The 16,015-nt window shown below is 46.2% G+C and overlaps 1 protein-coding gene across 2 annotated transcripts in view; it reads left to right on the top strand.

Annotated features, from left to right (window-relative positions):
* The window catches only part of LOC126543887 (diacylglycerol O-acyltransferase 1-like), a 103,890-nt gene that overhangs the window by 79,516 nt on the left and 8,359 nt on the right, over positions 1 to 16,015 (top strand). For both annotated transcript variants that reach the window (XM_050191024.3, XM_055061930.2), the window contains exons 10-11: positions 1,044 to 1,088; positions 10,660 to 10,772. In XM_050191024.3, coding sequence (XP_050046981.1) covers positions 1,044 to 1,088; positions 10,660 to 10,772 — 158 coding nt within the window. The remainder of the gene's footprint in view (positions 1 to 1,043; positions 1,089 to 10,659; positions 10,773 to 16,015) is intronic.

Genomic DNA, 16,015 nt, shown 5'->3' with positions numbered 1-16,015 from the left:
TTAAGCTATTTGACTAGGTCCTATAGAAGCCGTGATGAGCCAGCAGATACAACATATCGTCATTAACATAGACATACAAAGGAATGTAGTACAAATGCATAGTAAAAGGATAACAAAGAGTCGAGTATTTTACAAAGCGTTACAGTCATTAAAGGGCAGTAAGCATGAAATAGAAACGAATGAGTTTTGTGAAATAGACAATAATGATGAAAATATAATTTATTCTTAACGTAGCACAAACAAATAACAAAGGGCGCACTTTTTTCAGAGTATTGTTGTAATTACACAATAGCGAGCGTACGTAATAATTTTAGTAAAGCAAGCAAGATAACTAATTAATATTTAGAATAAACTAAAAATACTCGGAACGAATATCAGTAGCTGAAACATCTGAAAAATTGGTCGGAAGGACTGGAGGCGCATCAACAAAATTTGTCTTAGTTCACTTAACGTGGAATTATCAGTTTCGGTGTAGTTATTGAATATGAAGGGTAAAAGTGTTCTAAAATGTGCAATTTATCATTTGTGTGGAAACTTGGAGAAACCATGTACAGTTTCTCCTAGTGCTGACACATTTTTTATGAAGTTGTAATGATGCGAATGTAGCCAGAAACTTCCGAAATGCACTCGATGAAAAGCTAAAGGAACATAATATGCAACATTCGTACATACGTGCTGCAGAAACATCGCTGTATGTGCAGAAGACATGTTCTGTACGCAAGAGGTGGGGAAGATTAGCTATATAACAAAATAGCTCCTTTTGACGTGTCACAGTCATTGTCACGTTGGTAGCAGTAGTCGTTGCCCTCACTAAATAGCAATAATGCATTGCCTCATTGAAACGAGACACTTAATGGGCAGACGTTACATCCAGTTCAGGTGGACATCCAACATTTAGTAAAATATAACAGCAGCGTAACGTTCCGAGAATTCGCCTTAGTGTTACAATTTACATGTACGTGCATTGCTGCCGCGGCAGCTCACTTTCTCTCCTATTAAACATGTCATAACTGCGTGCGGTGTGTATTCTACTATTCTGACAGGAAATGGACGCATGGGAGCTCTTCAAGGCATATATAGACCTGATGGTGAGTGCCTATGAAACATCCACCGTAACAACAGACGTCGGTGTAGGAGCTAAGCCATCGCGACAGTAATCTTATGCGAGCGCAAGAATCTCTGGCCGCTACAGCCACCATGCTACCTATAGGAATGGCGATGATGATCTCATTGACAGACTGTAGTTTAAACAAGGTAACTTATAATAGAAGTGCAGATTTTCACAATTTTGTCGGACGGAGCGAGCGAGACCAGGCCAATAGAAGCGGCGGCGGACGCGGTCGTACGTGCGGGTTACCCCAAGATGTCCTGCAGTGGGTGCGTCATGCATATCAAAGAGCACAGCCTGTCGTAGATGTTTTGGCACGACAAGAAGAAGATCAGGACCATCAGGGAGGAAGTTCCTTCGATACAGAATGCCGCCCTGGAGGACATATCGGCGAACGGATGCATCGGTAGGTGTAGAGCGCAGACGCTCGATGAGTACTCGCAGCGATAGGTCTCGGTACTGCTCATCGGCGATGTTAGCGAAGGCAGACACAGAGAAAATGCCGTCGGCGGTACTACTGTCGGCGTCGTCAGGCTCGTCTACCGGGTACCGAGACAGGCAGTCAGCGTCCTTGTGTAGTCGGCCAGATTTGTAGGTGACAGAGAACGAATATTCTTGGAGGCGTAAGGCCCAGCGACCAAGTCTTCCTGTAGGGTCTTTCAATGAGCATAACCAGCAAAGCGCGTGATGGTCTGTGAAAACGGAAAAGGGTCGGCCATATAAGTATGGGCGGAACTTCGCAACCGCCCAAACTAGGGCCAGACACTCACGCTCAGTGATGGAATAGTTGCGCTCCGCGGGCGAGAGGAGCCTGCTGGCGTAAGCGATAACACGGTCGTGGCCACGCTGGCGTTGTGCCAGTACTGCGCCAATTCCGTGACCGCTGGCATCAGTACGGACTTCGGTAGGCGCAGAAGGATCGAAATGGGCCAGAACGGGAGGCGTTGAGAGAAGGTCGATTAGAAGCGAGAATGCAGAGGCCTCGTTATCGCCCCACTGGAAAGGGGCGTATTTCTTCAAAAGCTCGGTTAGTGGTCGTGCTATGGCCGCGAAATTTTTCACGAAACGGCGGAAGCACGAGCAAAGGCCGATGAAGCTGCGCACATCCTTGACACACTTTGGAACAGGGAAGTGCGTAACAGCATCGATCTTGCCTGGGTCCGGTTGCACTCCGTTCGCGTCAACGAGATGTCCAAGGACGGTAATCTGGCGACGGCCGAATTGGCACTTCGATGCGTTGAGTTGCAGACCGGCTCGCCGAAAAACGTCCAGGACTGCTGAGAGGCGCTCGAGGTGCGTAGCGAACGTTGGGGAGAATACGATGACGTCGTCCAAGTAGCACAGGCACGTGGACCATTTGAAACCGTGAAGAAGGGAGTCCATCATGCGTTCAAAAGTGGCAGGAGCGTTACATAGACCGAACGGCATCACTTTGAATTGATAAAGACCGTCGGGTGTTACAAAGGCAGTCTTCTCGCGGTCGAGATCGTCCACGGCAATCTGCCAGTAGCCGGAGCGAAGGTCAATAGAGGAGAAATAGCGAGCACCATGGAGGCAGTCAAGGGCGTCATCAATCCGAGGTAGGGGATACACGTCCTTTTTGGTAACCCTGTTAAGGTGCCGATAATCCACGCAAAAGCGCCATGAGCCATCCTTCTTTTTTACCAGCACAACAGGTGACGCCCACGGACTACATGACGGTTCAATAATGTTCTTGGCAAGCATTTTGCGAACTTCGGTGTGAATAACTTGACGCTCAGCCGGTGATACTCGATACGGGCGGCGATGAATAGGAGGGGCATCGCCGGTATTAATGCGATGTTTAACAGCTGTTGTTTGGGCCAAAGGACGATCGTTAAAGTCAAAAATAACTTGGTAAGAAATCAGAACGCGGTAGAGCACACGAGCGTGCTCGGACGGCATGTCGGGTGCAATCATTTTCTGTAAGTTGGCGATGGTACAAGTTGCCGACTGCGATGGTAGAGGAGGATCGGCTGAATTGTCGTCTACTGAAATCGATACTACAGAGTGATCCTCGAATGAGCAGAGTTGGGCCAGGGACATCCCGCGTGGCAGCACTTGTGTCGTCAAGCCAAAATTGACCACTGGCAGGCAGACGCGATTCGCCGTAATAGATAAAACTGTATGAGGTACTGTGATCCCGTGTGTAAGGAGGACGTCTTGCATAGGAGCCGCGATGTAGTGACCGTCGGGGACTGGTGGGGATAACACGAAGTCAACGTAAGTCAGTGCCGAAGGTGGCAAGCGAACGAAGTCGACGGAACTGAGGCGAGTAGGGTGTTGTTCAGCGGGATCCAGAACAGGCAGGTCGAGGCGGAGAGTACTGGCGGAGCAATCGATGAGAGCAGAATGTGCGGAGAGGAAGTCTAAGCCGAGGATGATGTGGGGACAGTGAGCGATAACTGTGAACAGCACGGTAGTGGAGCGATCGGCGAAGGAGACGCGGGCGGCACACATACCAATTACAGGGGCTGTTCCGCCATCGGCGACATGGACAACAGGCGTCGTGGCGGGTGTGATTATTTTCCTCAGCCGGTTACGAAGGTCAGCGCTCATTACCGACAAATGCGCCCCAGTGTCTATGAGAGCAGATACAGGAACACCGTCGACCTGCACGTCAAGAAGGTTCAGATGAGTGGGCAACGTCAGGAGAGGATTTGGCGGTGTAGGGAGCAATGCAGCGTCACCTCGAGGCGCTGCATCGTCTAGTTTTCCGGCTGGGAGCGGCGTCCGAAGGGAGTCGGCGAATAGGAGCGACGGGGTTGGGGGGAGCGAGATTGTCGTCGTTGGGGCGAAGGCGAACGAGAATAGGGGCGGTTCGGCGCAGGAGAATCGGTGGCGGCATTATCTGAGCGGGCAGCATAGGGACGAGAAAGGCCACCTGGGGGGCGAGAGTAGGCAGTATATGTAGACTGGTTCGGGGAACTCCAGCGACTGCGACAGTGCCGAGAAATGTGCCCAATTCGATGGCAGTGAAAACAAATTGGCTTGTCTGCAGTGCGCCATTCAGAGTGGTTGCGGAAACGTGGTGGGTAAGAGGGTGCGGGACGGGGCGGAATCGAAGAAGCCGGGTGGGTATCAGGGCGATGGGCCGAGCAGATGGTGGGAATACCCATGTTGGCGAACTCCTGGCGGACAACTGCCTGAATCAGGGAAACAGTGATTGCAGGTGCATTGGAGGGGCTGGAGTCGAAGGCAGCCGGATAGGCGGCCTCGATCTCACGCCGGACAATCCTGGTAACATCGCCAGTGTTGTTGGGACGAGGAGCGTCGGCACAGGAAGATGTCGCTGGGGTGTTGGGCAGACGGGCAAACTGTTGGTCGATACGTCGGCTTTTAGCGAGTTCCAGGCGGCGGCACTCTTTTATAACTGCATCCACCGTCGTCACGTTGTTAAATACGAGCAAGTTGAAGGCGTCATCGGCAATGCCTTTGAGGATGTGGGAGACCTTGTCGGACTCAGTCATGTGTGCGTAAACTTTGCGGCACAGAGCCAAGACGTCCTGAATGTACATGACGTAGGGCTCCGTTGACGTCTGCACACGACCGGAAAGCGCCTTCTGCGCGGCAAGTTGGTGACCGTAGGGGTTGCCGAACAAGTCTCGGAGCTTTTGCTTAAGCGAATCCCAACTGGTGAGCTCATCTTCGTGCGTCCGATACCAAACGCGAGGTGCGCCACCGAGGTAAAAGACCACGTTGGCGAGCATGATAGTAGGGTCCCACCGGTTATTGCGGCTGACGTGTTCGTACAGGCTGATCCAGTCCTCGACGTCTTCCCCATCTTTTGCCGAGAATACGCCAGGATCACGGGGAGCGGGGAGAGTGATGTAGGTCGTCGAAGTGGCAGCAGGTGTCGGAGCCGGCGGGGTTGAGTTGTCGTCGCCGGGAGCCATGATGGAAGGCTCGACGTACCGTCCACTGCGAAGCTCCGTGACGAGGTACAGGGAACGTCCACCTCCACCAGATATGTTACGTAGGAAGACACCGACGAAAAGCTATTTACAAGTATATTTACAAGGCAATACGCCGCAGTTGGCCAAGAGGCAACAGCCCGCGCTAGCTTCCAAACGTTGTCGTCGTCTTCTTACTGCTCGGCTCTTGGTCATTGGAAATACTATCCCGTAGCAATATTAATAGAGTTAAGTTACGTCCTTAAGGAATGTGTCGTTTACAGAAGTATACTTTTGGCTTAGATAAGCACTAGTAATTTAGAAGTATTGTAGTTAAACAAAGTGTCACAGGATGTCGCCACCAGCTCTCTCAATGCCGGCCATAGCACCAGTAATCTGGTAATCTGTAAACGGTAAGAAGTTTTCTCGTGCGCTTCGTGTTTGGTCAGTGCAAGACAACCAATGCAAACAGTGCTGAAACGTCTTCCGAATGGCGATACAAGGTGACTGGTGACTTCACAATGTTTATTAGGACGACCTATCTACTTTTATGACTACATCGATAGATGCTGTGCTTTCCGATTTACCGCTCGCATGAACTTCAAATTCAAATAAAATGCGTTCTAAGCAGCATTTGGCTATTGATAGTTTACAGATAATACATATGAGCTCGGAGCAATGTAAACTCCCAGTTAATTTTAGTTAGAATATTTTTATCGGTGCGTCTTTAATCGCTATGGCATTGCAATAATGAGTTCGAGGTCGTGGCTTATATTCTGGCTGCGGCGGCCGTATTTCAGTGGGGGTAAAATACAAAAATACACTAGTGTACCTACATTTAGGTGCACATCAAGGAACCCCAGGGGGGGGGGGTGAAAATACGTAGATCCAGTTTCCCACTACACCTTGTCTTATAATTATGATGTGGTTTTGGCAGTCTAGGGTTTCCAGACTCCGGCTGCTAAAAGCGCCGGAGTCTGGAAGCCCCTTATCGCAGCTCTTTACATACTCTAAACCCTTTCCTTGGCGCCTGTGCTGCTCACGCAGGTGAAGTACACGCACGCGCTGCTTCTTTACACCCTTTTCCGATGTTTCATTTGAATTCGCGACCCCACCAGAGATATGGAACACAGTGGATTACATATCTGAACACCATTTTTGGTCTTTCTTGGTAATCAACAGAAGGCGGAGCTCGCCTTCACCGCTCTGCAGCCCTCTTCTGTCACCATCATCTCTTATCACGCCTTTATGTACCTGTTCTCCTCCCCCTGTGCAGTGTAACAGGCTAGAGCATGCTAGCTCAGGCCGACCTCTCTGCTTTCATTCAAATAATTTATCTGCCACTCTCTCGGCACTAAAGCAAAAAAAAAAAAAATTCTGGCAGACAGGAATGAGCCACTCCGTTCCTTTCATAACTGTGCACCATGTTTGTTAGCAGACACAAAGCTGGTTGGCAGCCATTACAGACATATAGAAATACAGGTTGATTTGAACATAAAGTTGTTAGAAGAGTGAACATAAGTACACAATCATTATAAATTGTTTAAATTTATCATAGACTGTTTTGTTGAGTGTATACCCACCCCCCGTCCAATTAGGCCTTCTCCCTAACTCCGCTATCAAGTTAGAGCTACAGTTTCCATAAGCCAACCAGGAATTGGCCGCGTGGTTCGGAGAAAAGAGGAAGTATTTCCAAATGCTCACTACCAATTTGTCTGCGATCCTTATGTTCAGCCAGTACCACGCAACTCAGACTTTTAATTTCGCGCCTGGCATTTCAATAGGGGTGCGCGATTAGTGAGTTTTGAGACAGAATCCAACACGAATCAAATAGTCTCAGAAGCCAATTGAATAAAATCGGATGGGAAATTGTTTTTAAATAGTTTTCGAATAATTAACAGCCGTTATCACAATTAATATAAAATTATGTTCACATACTAGTGTTCCTAAACTTAGGAAGTCTCTGTCATTACATAGTACGTTATGAAGCCTTGCTTATTGAAAGCATAAACGGAGCATTAGGAGCCAACACGTAGTTTCTTCACATGCGAAGGACTCTTCAGAGAGTGCGAATGATCATCGCTTTATAGAGCCTCTAACGTATGGCTACCTAAGCGACGTAGGCTACATAGCCCTACGCAAGTTGTCATGTTTTATGTCTGTACGATGCCCGGGAGGTGGCATGGAGCAGAGCACCGGCTTCTAATCTGAACGTCGTAAGTTCCAATCCTATTCCAGTCCACTACATTTTCAGGCTTGGAGTGACGCCTGACACCGACAAAAAATAGCCGAGAGCCAGTGGGGCTATACTAATCCATGTACGACCAAATTAGGAAGACCGACTAAGCTTCGACAAGACCCTCCCTCAGCAGAACAGGAATTGGCCTCCCTGGTGCAGTATTCAGCCACTCCCTCTCAAATGACTCACTAAATTACACAGACCTGTAAGGCAGCCGATGGTGCTAAGAATCTCTGGACCCGGACAGGCCGCCAATGGAAACTGAACCTTGCAACATTTAACACCCGAACCCTCTCGAGTGAAGCTAGCCTAGCAGAACTCTTTCAGGAACTGTAAGGCATTGTTTGGGATATCATTGGCCTTAGTGAGATTAGAAGAACTGGTGAAGCTTATACAGTGCTGACTAACGGCCACATCCTCTGCTGTAGAGGACTCCCAGATAAGAAGCAATACGGGGTAGGATAACTAATCCGTAAGGACGTAGCAGGCAACATTGACGAGAGGGCATTAATGAGAGGGCAGCAGGAGTCGTCATAAATCTAAATTGGAGGCATAAAATAAAGGTAATACAGGCCTACGCTCCAACCTCAAGCCACGACGATGATGAAATAGAACAGTTGTATGAAGATGTTGAATTAGCGATGAAAAACGTGAGAACTCAAATATTGTAGTCATGGGCTACTTCAGTGCAAAAGTGGGGAAAAAGCAGGCTGATGAACAAGCAATTGGCAACTACGGCATCGATTCTAGAAACACTAGAGGAGAGATATTGGTAGAATTTGCGGAAAGGAATAAGCTGCGAATAATGAACACCTTCGTTACCTGGAAAAGCCCTAATGGTGAAACAAGAAATTAAATAGATTTGATATCTTCTGCCGATACTAGCATAGTGCAGGTTGTAGAAGTGATAGGGAGGGTAAAGTGCAGTGATCATATGTTAGTGAGGGCTAGGACTCACCTCAACTTGAAGAGAGAAAGAGTATAATTGGTCAAGAAGAAACAGGTCAACCCAGAGGCAGTAAGGGTAAAAGCAGACCAGTTCAGGCTGGTATTTGCAAACAAATATGCAGCCTTAGAACAGAGATATGAAGATCACATAGAGCTAATGAATGAAACCGTAACTAGGTTGGCTTCAGAGGTAGCAATCGAAGTGGGAGGCAAGGCACCAAGGCAACCAGTAGGCAAGCTTTCCCAAGTAACAAAGGACATAATAAAAAAAAAACAAAAGATGAAGGTGTCGAACTCAAGAGATCAGATAGAATTCGCGGAACTGTCAAAACTGATCAAGAAGAAGAAAGTAATAGATATTCGAAATTATAACGTGACAGAGACTGAGGAAGCAGTAAAAAATGGACGCAGAATCAAATTAGTGAGAAAAAAACTTGGCATAGGACAAGCCCAGATGCTTGCACTGACATATATAAGCAGTGTAATATCATCAGCAATCTCGAAGATATAGTAAAAGCAGCGGAAGAATTCTATACTGACCTGTGCAGTACCCAGAGCAGCCACGACACCTTCATTCGAAGCAGTAATGAACAGGTTACAGAGGCTCCTTCTATAACTAGCGATGAAGTTAGAAGGGCCTTGCAAGACTTGGAACGGGGAAAAGCAGCTGGAGAAGATGGAATAACAGTTGATTTAACCAAAGGTGCAGGAGACTATCATGCTTGAAAAGGTTGCGGCTCTTTATAGAAAATGTCTCATGACTTCAAGGGTCCCAGAGAACCAGCAGCATGCCAACAGCCTGGCTTCAGAAAGGGATACCCTACAATGGATCACATCCATGTCATCAATCAGTTAGTCGAGAAATCTCTAGAGTAAAATCAGGCTCTCAATATGGCTTTCATAGATTACGAAAAGACATTTGATTTAGTAGAGATACCTGCAGTCATAGAGGCATTACGTAATCAAGGAGTACAGGAGGCCTACGTAAATATTTGAAAAATATTTACAAAGATTCCTCAGTTACCATGATTCTCCACAAGTAGAAAGATACCTATAAAGAAAGGGGTCAGGGCAAGGAGACACAATCTCTCCAATGCTATTCACTGCATGCTTGGAAGAAGTATTCAAGCTATTAAACTGGGAAGGCTTAGTAGTGAGGATCAACGGCGAATATCTCAACAACCTTCGGTTTGCAGATGACATTGTCCATTTGAGGAACACTGGGTACGAGTCACAACAAATGATTGAGTACCTTAGCAGAGAGAGTGTAAGAGTGGGGTTGAAGATTAATATGCAGAAGACAAAGATAATAATCAATAGCCTAGCAAGGGAACAAGAGTTCAGGATCACCAGTCAGCCTCTAGAGTCTGTGAAGGAGTACGTTTACCTAGGTCAATAATTCACAGGGGACCCTGATCCTAAGAAGGAAACTTACAGAAGCATGAAAATGGGCTGGAGTGCACACGGCAGATATTGAGAGATCCTGACTGGAAGCTTACCACTATCATTGTAAAGAAAGGTATACAATCAATGGATTCTACCGGTGCTAACATAATGGGCAGAAACTTGGAGATTGACAGACAAAGAAGCTCGAGAACAAGTTACGGACCTCACAATGAGCGATGGAACGAAGAATGTTAGGCGTAACGTTAAGAGACAGGAAGAAATCGGTGTGGGTCAGAGAGAAAACTTGGATAGATGATATTATAATTGACCTTAAGAGACAAAAATGGGGATAAGCACGCCATGTAATGCGTAGGTTAGATAACCAGTAGACCATTAAGGTTACAGAATGTGTACCAGGAGAAGGGAAGCGCAGTCTAAGACGACAGAAGACTAGGTGGGGTGATGAATTTAGGAAATTGGGGCAGGCACAAGTTGTAGTCGGTTGGCACAGGACATAGGTAATTGGTATCGCTGGCCTTCGTTCTGCAGTGGACATAAAATAGGCTGATGATAATGATGACAATTATGAAAGCCATGCTGTCAACGAATACGTCCGCCACTTCATGATTTATGGAGCATACTTTTCATGTTCAGTGTTCAGCCCATTTCTGAAAGTCGGATGTGCTGCTATTCTCCTATGCCTAGTCAGCCGACGCTATCACTCTAATAAATTGTACAACATGAGCAAGGAAAGTAAGAAAGCACTTTTAATGCCGGCCACGCATACGTGTAGCACTTGAATAGACGGACCAGGAGCCCAGTTTACGAAGCTTCCATCCGGAAATGTCGCTTGATAATTGAGCCTGGTGTGTTGGTGCGCCCGTCACTGTGATAGCGAACGCAGCGACACTACATAGAGCCGTGGCGCACAGTGGAATAGCGAACCGTATCGCGAGGGTAAATATGTTTTCTGGAGCACTTTCTTTCTTCCTTCCTTTCTTTTACTAAAATGTATTAAAGTTCAGCAGACTGTCCCCCCATGGTATAACATACTAAACGTGTTGCAGGTTTGGAACACCGTCTTTTGGCTTATGATGTCGTTCTGGCTCTTCCACTCGGCCCTTAACTGGCTCGGCGAGGTGCTGGGGTTTGCCGACAGGGACTTCTACAGAGACTGGTGGTAAGCTGCCTGGGAATTTAATGAATTATTTGCACGGCATTTTGCAGCTGCGATCTGAAAGTAGGTCCTAAAGTAAGGCTTCTGCCGAAAGTAACTCAGCTGCAGAGCTAATGGAAGCATTCTTCTCGGAGAAACAAAATACGCATGTATCACTCGGTTATTCATTTCAATATACACCAATTAATTTTGCCTTCTAGCTATGGCTATGTAGATACCTCATATCGTCCATCTAACCTGCAAATATTTTCTTTCTCACTGCTTACGTTGTACTTGTGGTACTTGTATGTTTGCTGGTTTCTCTGCATGTGAATGGAACATTCTTGCTTCATGTATTTTTACTAAATAAACTCATTTACAAGTTAGCGCTTGTCCTGACTCGTCACCTCTTGTGTGTCCTTGTTCGCGCTAGCGCCGTTTTGCTAAACTATGGAACAACTCATCCAGAGTCATGTTCTGACATGTTATGCGCCCATCTACTCCCTTAACGAGGTTTGGTATATGCACTAGTAGAGAGAACGATAACGTTTTCTGCAACATACTAAAGGTTTGTGTGCTTCGGAATAAAGATTAAATTGTGGAGCCTTAAGTGCCAAAACCACGATCTGATTATGAGGCACGCCGTAGTACGTGGGGGACTCCGGAAATTTGGACCACCTGGGCTAATTTAACGTGCACCTAATCTAAGCGCACAGGTGTTTTCGCATTTCGCCCCCATCGAAATGCGGCCGCCGTGGCCGGGATTCGATCCCGCGACATCGCGCTTAGCAGCCCAACACCATAACCACTAAGCAACGAAGGCGGGTGTGTGCTTAGGAATAGTGATATGTGAATGGCACTCATATCTCGTTAACCTGCCCGTGTTTATTGGCAGGTTAACGGTGGCTTGTTTTTACTCGAAGAGGCGGACATTACTTGCACAAGAAATCACAACGTATAATTGATAAATTAACAAACTTTGACCAATAAACTTTTTAACTCATTGCTGTAGCTCAAATATTGTAATTCACGAATCGAAGCCAGTGATTTAAAAAGGAACATCCACTTAGTAGAAATTTTGAAATTAACCCCAGTTATGAGATTATTGCTAATTAACTAAGCGCCTTTTTGTGCACTGAAGGTCAAGAACGTGTTTTGGGTTTGCTGCTTTCAAGACTAAGGACAGTACATATTCGTGGAAATTAGAGTTAAATGGTACGGCCATCTCGCTACAAGAAGACTTATCTAAGGGCGCGGCACTCGGGAGAAAAGCTTCTTGATTTTTGGAGGGCGATTGAATAAGTTATCATCCTGCGGAATAACGAGAGATACGGGAAAGCAAAGGAAAGACAGGGAGCTGTTAATCAGAGGATATCTCCGGTTGGCTGCACCACAGTACAAAGCAACAACATTTACCTTAGCAAAAGGTGCTACGTATACAGTTCACAAAGACACATAGCTTGTGAAACCGAGCAGCCCAACGCACAAGCCACCGCTACTAATTACTCTACTATTTCGGTTACAACGCCTCCGCCTCGCCCATCGTCTTAGGGATGCGCGGTCACTCAGGCGCACGTGAAGCACCATGATTATTTCCCTTTCATTAATATCAGAAGTGTACTACAACACCACGCAGGTTGATCGTCCCTGATAGACACCTGAGCAAAATGAGAACAAGGTAAAAGCGGGAGCCAAAGTTTCGACAAGTGGACTTTCAAGGCAACTCCACTTGAAAAAGACAAGTCCACTTGTCGAAACGCTGGCTACCGCTTTTACCTTGTTCTCGTTTTGCTCATCGTCTTGAATTTCCATTACCCGCTTTCCCCCTGTTTTCCCTGATAGACAGCTGTCACGCTCATGTCACCATCATCATCATCAGCCTGGTTACGCCCACTGCAGGGCAAAGGCCTCTCCCATACTTCTCCAACTACCCCGGTCATGCACTAATTCTGGCCATGTTGTCCCTGCAAATTTCTTAATCTCATCCGCCGACCTAACTTTCTGCCGCCCCCTGCTACGCTTCCCTTCCCTTGGAATGCAGTCCGTAACCCTTGATGACCATCGGTTATCTTCCCTCCTCATTACATGTCCTGCCCATGCCCATTTCTTTTTCTTGATTTCAACTAAGATGTCATTAACCCGCGTTTGTTCCCTCATCCAATCTGCTCTTTTCTTATCCTTAACGTTACACCCATAATTCTTCTTTCCATAGCTCGTTGCGTCGTCCTCAATTTAAGTAGAACCCTTTTCGTAAGCCTCCAGGTTTCTGCCCCGTACGTGAGTACTGGTAAGACACAGCTGTTATACACTTTTCTCTTGAGGGCCGGATAATGGCAACCTGCTGTTCATGATCTGAGAATGCCTGCCAAACGCACCCCAGCCCATTCTTATTCATCTGATTATTTCCGTCTCATGATCCGGATCCGCAGTCACTACGTGTCCTAAGTAGATGTATTCCCTTACCACTTACAGTGCCTGGCTACCTATCGTAAACTGCTGTTCTCTTCCGAGACTGTTAAACATTACTTTGGTTTTCTGCAGATTAATTTTTAGACCCACTCTTCTGCTTTGCCTCTCCAGGTCAGTGAGCATCCATTGCAGTTGGTCCCCTGAGTTACTAAGCAAGGCGATATCATCAGTGAATCGCAAGTTACTAAGGTATTCTCCATTAACTCTTATCCCCAATTCTTCCCAATCCAGGTCTCTGAATACCTCCTGTAAACACACTGTGAATAGCATTGGAGAGATCGTATGTCCCTGCCTGACGCCTTTCGTTATTGGGATTTTGTTGCTTTCTTTATGAAGAACTACGGTTGCTGTGGAGCCGCTATAGATATCTTTCAGTATTTTTACATACGGCTCGTCTACACCTTGATTCCGTAATGCCTCCATGACTGCTGAGCTTTCGACTGAATCAAACGCTTTCTCGTAATAAATGAAAGCTATATATAAGGGTTGGTTATATTCCACATATTTCTCTATCACCTGATTGATAGTGTGAATATGGTGTATTGTTGAGTAGCCTTTACGGAATCCTGCCTGGTCTTTCGGTTGACGGAAGTCTAAGGTGTTCCTGTTTCTATTTGCAATTACCTTAGTAAATACTTTGTATAGCAACGGACAGTAAGCTGATCAGTCTATAATTTTTCAAGTCTTTGACGTCCCCTTTCTTATGGATTAGGATTATGTTAGCGTTCTTCCAAGATTCCGGTACGCTCGAAGTCATGAGGCATTGCGTATACAAGGTGGCCAGTTTTTCTAGAACAATCTGCCCACCATCCTTCAACAAATCTGCTGTTGCCTGATTCTCCCCAGCTGCCTTCCCCCTTTGCATAGCTCCCAAGGCTTTCTTTACTTCTTCCGGCGTTACTTATGGGATTTCAAATTCCTCTAGACTATTCTCTCTTCCATTATATTCGTGGGTGCCACTGGTACTGTGTAAATCTCTATAGAACTCCTCAGCCACTTGAATTATCTCATCCATGTTAGTAATGATATTGCCGGCTTTGTCTCTTAACGCATACATCTGATTTTTGCCTATTCCTAGTTTCTTCTTCGCTGATTTTAGGCTTCCTCCGTTCCTGAGAGCATGTTCAATTTGATTCATATTATACTTCCTTATGTCAGCTGTCTTACGCTTGTCGATTAACTTCGAAAGTTCTGCCAGTTCTATTCTAGCTATAGGGTTAGAGGCTTTCATATATTGGCGTTTCTTGCTCAGATCTTTCGTCTCCTGTGATAGCTTACTGGCATCCTGTCTAACGAAGTTACCACCGACTTCTATTCCACACTCCTTAATGATACCCATAAGATTGTCTTTCATATCTTCAACACTAAGGTCCTCTACCTGAGTTAAGGCCGAATACCTGTTCTGTAGCTTGATCTGGAATTCTTCTATTTTCCTTCTTACCGCTAACTCATTGATCGGCTTCTTACGTACCAGTTTCTTCCGTTCCCTCCTCAAGTCTAGGCTAATTCGAGTTTTTACCATCCTATGGTCACTGCAGCGCACCTTGCTGAGCACGTCCACATCTTGTATGATGCCAGGGTCAGCGCAGAGTATAAAGTCTATTTAATTTCTAGTTTCGCCATTCGGGCTCCTCCACGTCCACTTCCGGCTTCCCGCTTGCGGAAGACGGCATTCATTATCTGTATATTATTCTGTTCTGCAAACTCTACAATAACTCTCCCCTGCTATTCCTTGAGCCTATGCCATATTCCACCACTGATTTGTCTCCAGCCTGCTTCTTGCCTACCTTGGCATTGAAGTCGCCCATCAGCATAGTGCATTTTGTTTTGACTTTACCCATCGCCGATTCCACGTCTTCATAAAAGCTTTCGACTTCCTGGTCATCATGACTGGATGTAGGGACGTAGACCTGTACGACCTTCAATTTGTACCTCTTATTAAGTTTCAGAACAAGACCTGCCACCCTCTCGTTAATGCTATAGAATTCCTGTATGTTACCAGCTATATCCTTATTAATCAGGAATCCGACTCCTAGTTCTCGTCTCTCCGCTAAGCCCCGGTTGCACAGGACGTGCCCGCTTTTCAGCACTGTATATGCTTCTTTCGTGCTCCTAACTTCACTGAGCCCTATTATATCCCATTTACTGCCCTCTAATTCCTCCAATAGCACTGCTAGACTCGCCTCACTAGATAACGTTCTAGCGTTAAATGTTGCGAGGTTCATATTCCAATGGCGGCCTGTTCTGGTATGTCACCATTCTGACATAAACTTGGTTGTCAGCCAAAATTGATAACTCTGGACACTTACCAGCTCGTGTGCGAACGACTATACCATTTTTAGACATTACCGACTCGTGCGTTCTGGTGGAGGCATTATGAATGACATCGCCAATTTCATATGTTTTTACAATATTCCCATAAATCCATCAATTGAGTTCTTTTGTACCTGTAAATCATGTTGACGCAGTATCTTGAGTTTGTTATCATCCACCCTTTTCAACATCATCGTTTTGTGACGAACTAGCTACGACTGCCTCAATAGAATCAGCATTCGGTTCCCGAAGGCTCCTATCTTACTATTAGGCAATTTTATTTTCTAAGTTCATGGTCTGAGATGTGCCCACTCTCTACTTTTGGATCTACTGAGCGTTTAGCTTTTATTGATCTTTGCTCTACCTTTAACATTCGCCAACTATTAAAAGAGCTGATCCCCGTGTTACCCAATCATCTGATTACATACGCGACCTCGTAATAACTACTTCCCCGCAAGCAGTTTCTTCGCTAACACACCTACAAG

This window comes from Dermacentor andersoni, chromosome 1 (genome assembly GCF_023375885.2).
Source record: "Dermacentor andersoni chromosome 1, qqDerAnde1_hic_scaffold, whole genome shotgun sequence".
NCBI classification, from domain to species: Eukaryota; Metazoa; Arthropoda; class Arachnida; order Ixodida; family Ixodidae; genus Dermacentor; species Dermacentor andersoni.
This window is presented reverse-complemented; position numbering and strand designations above follow the sequence as displayed.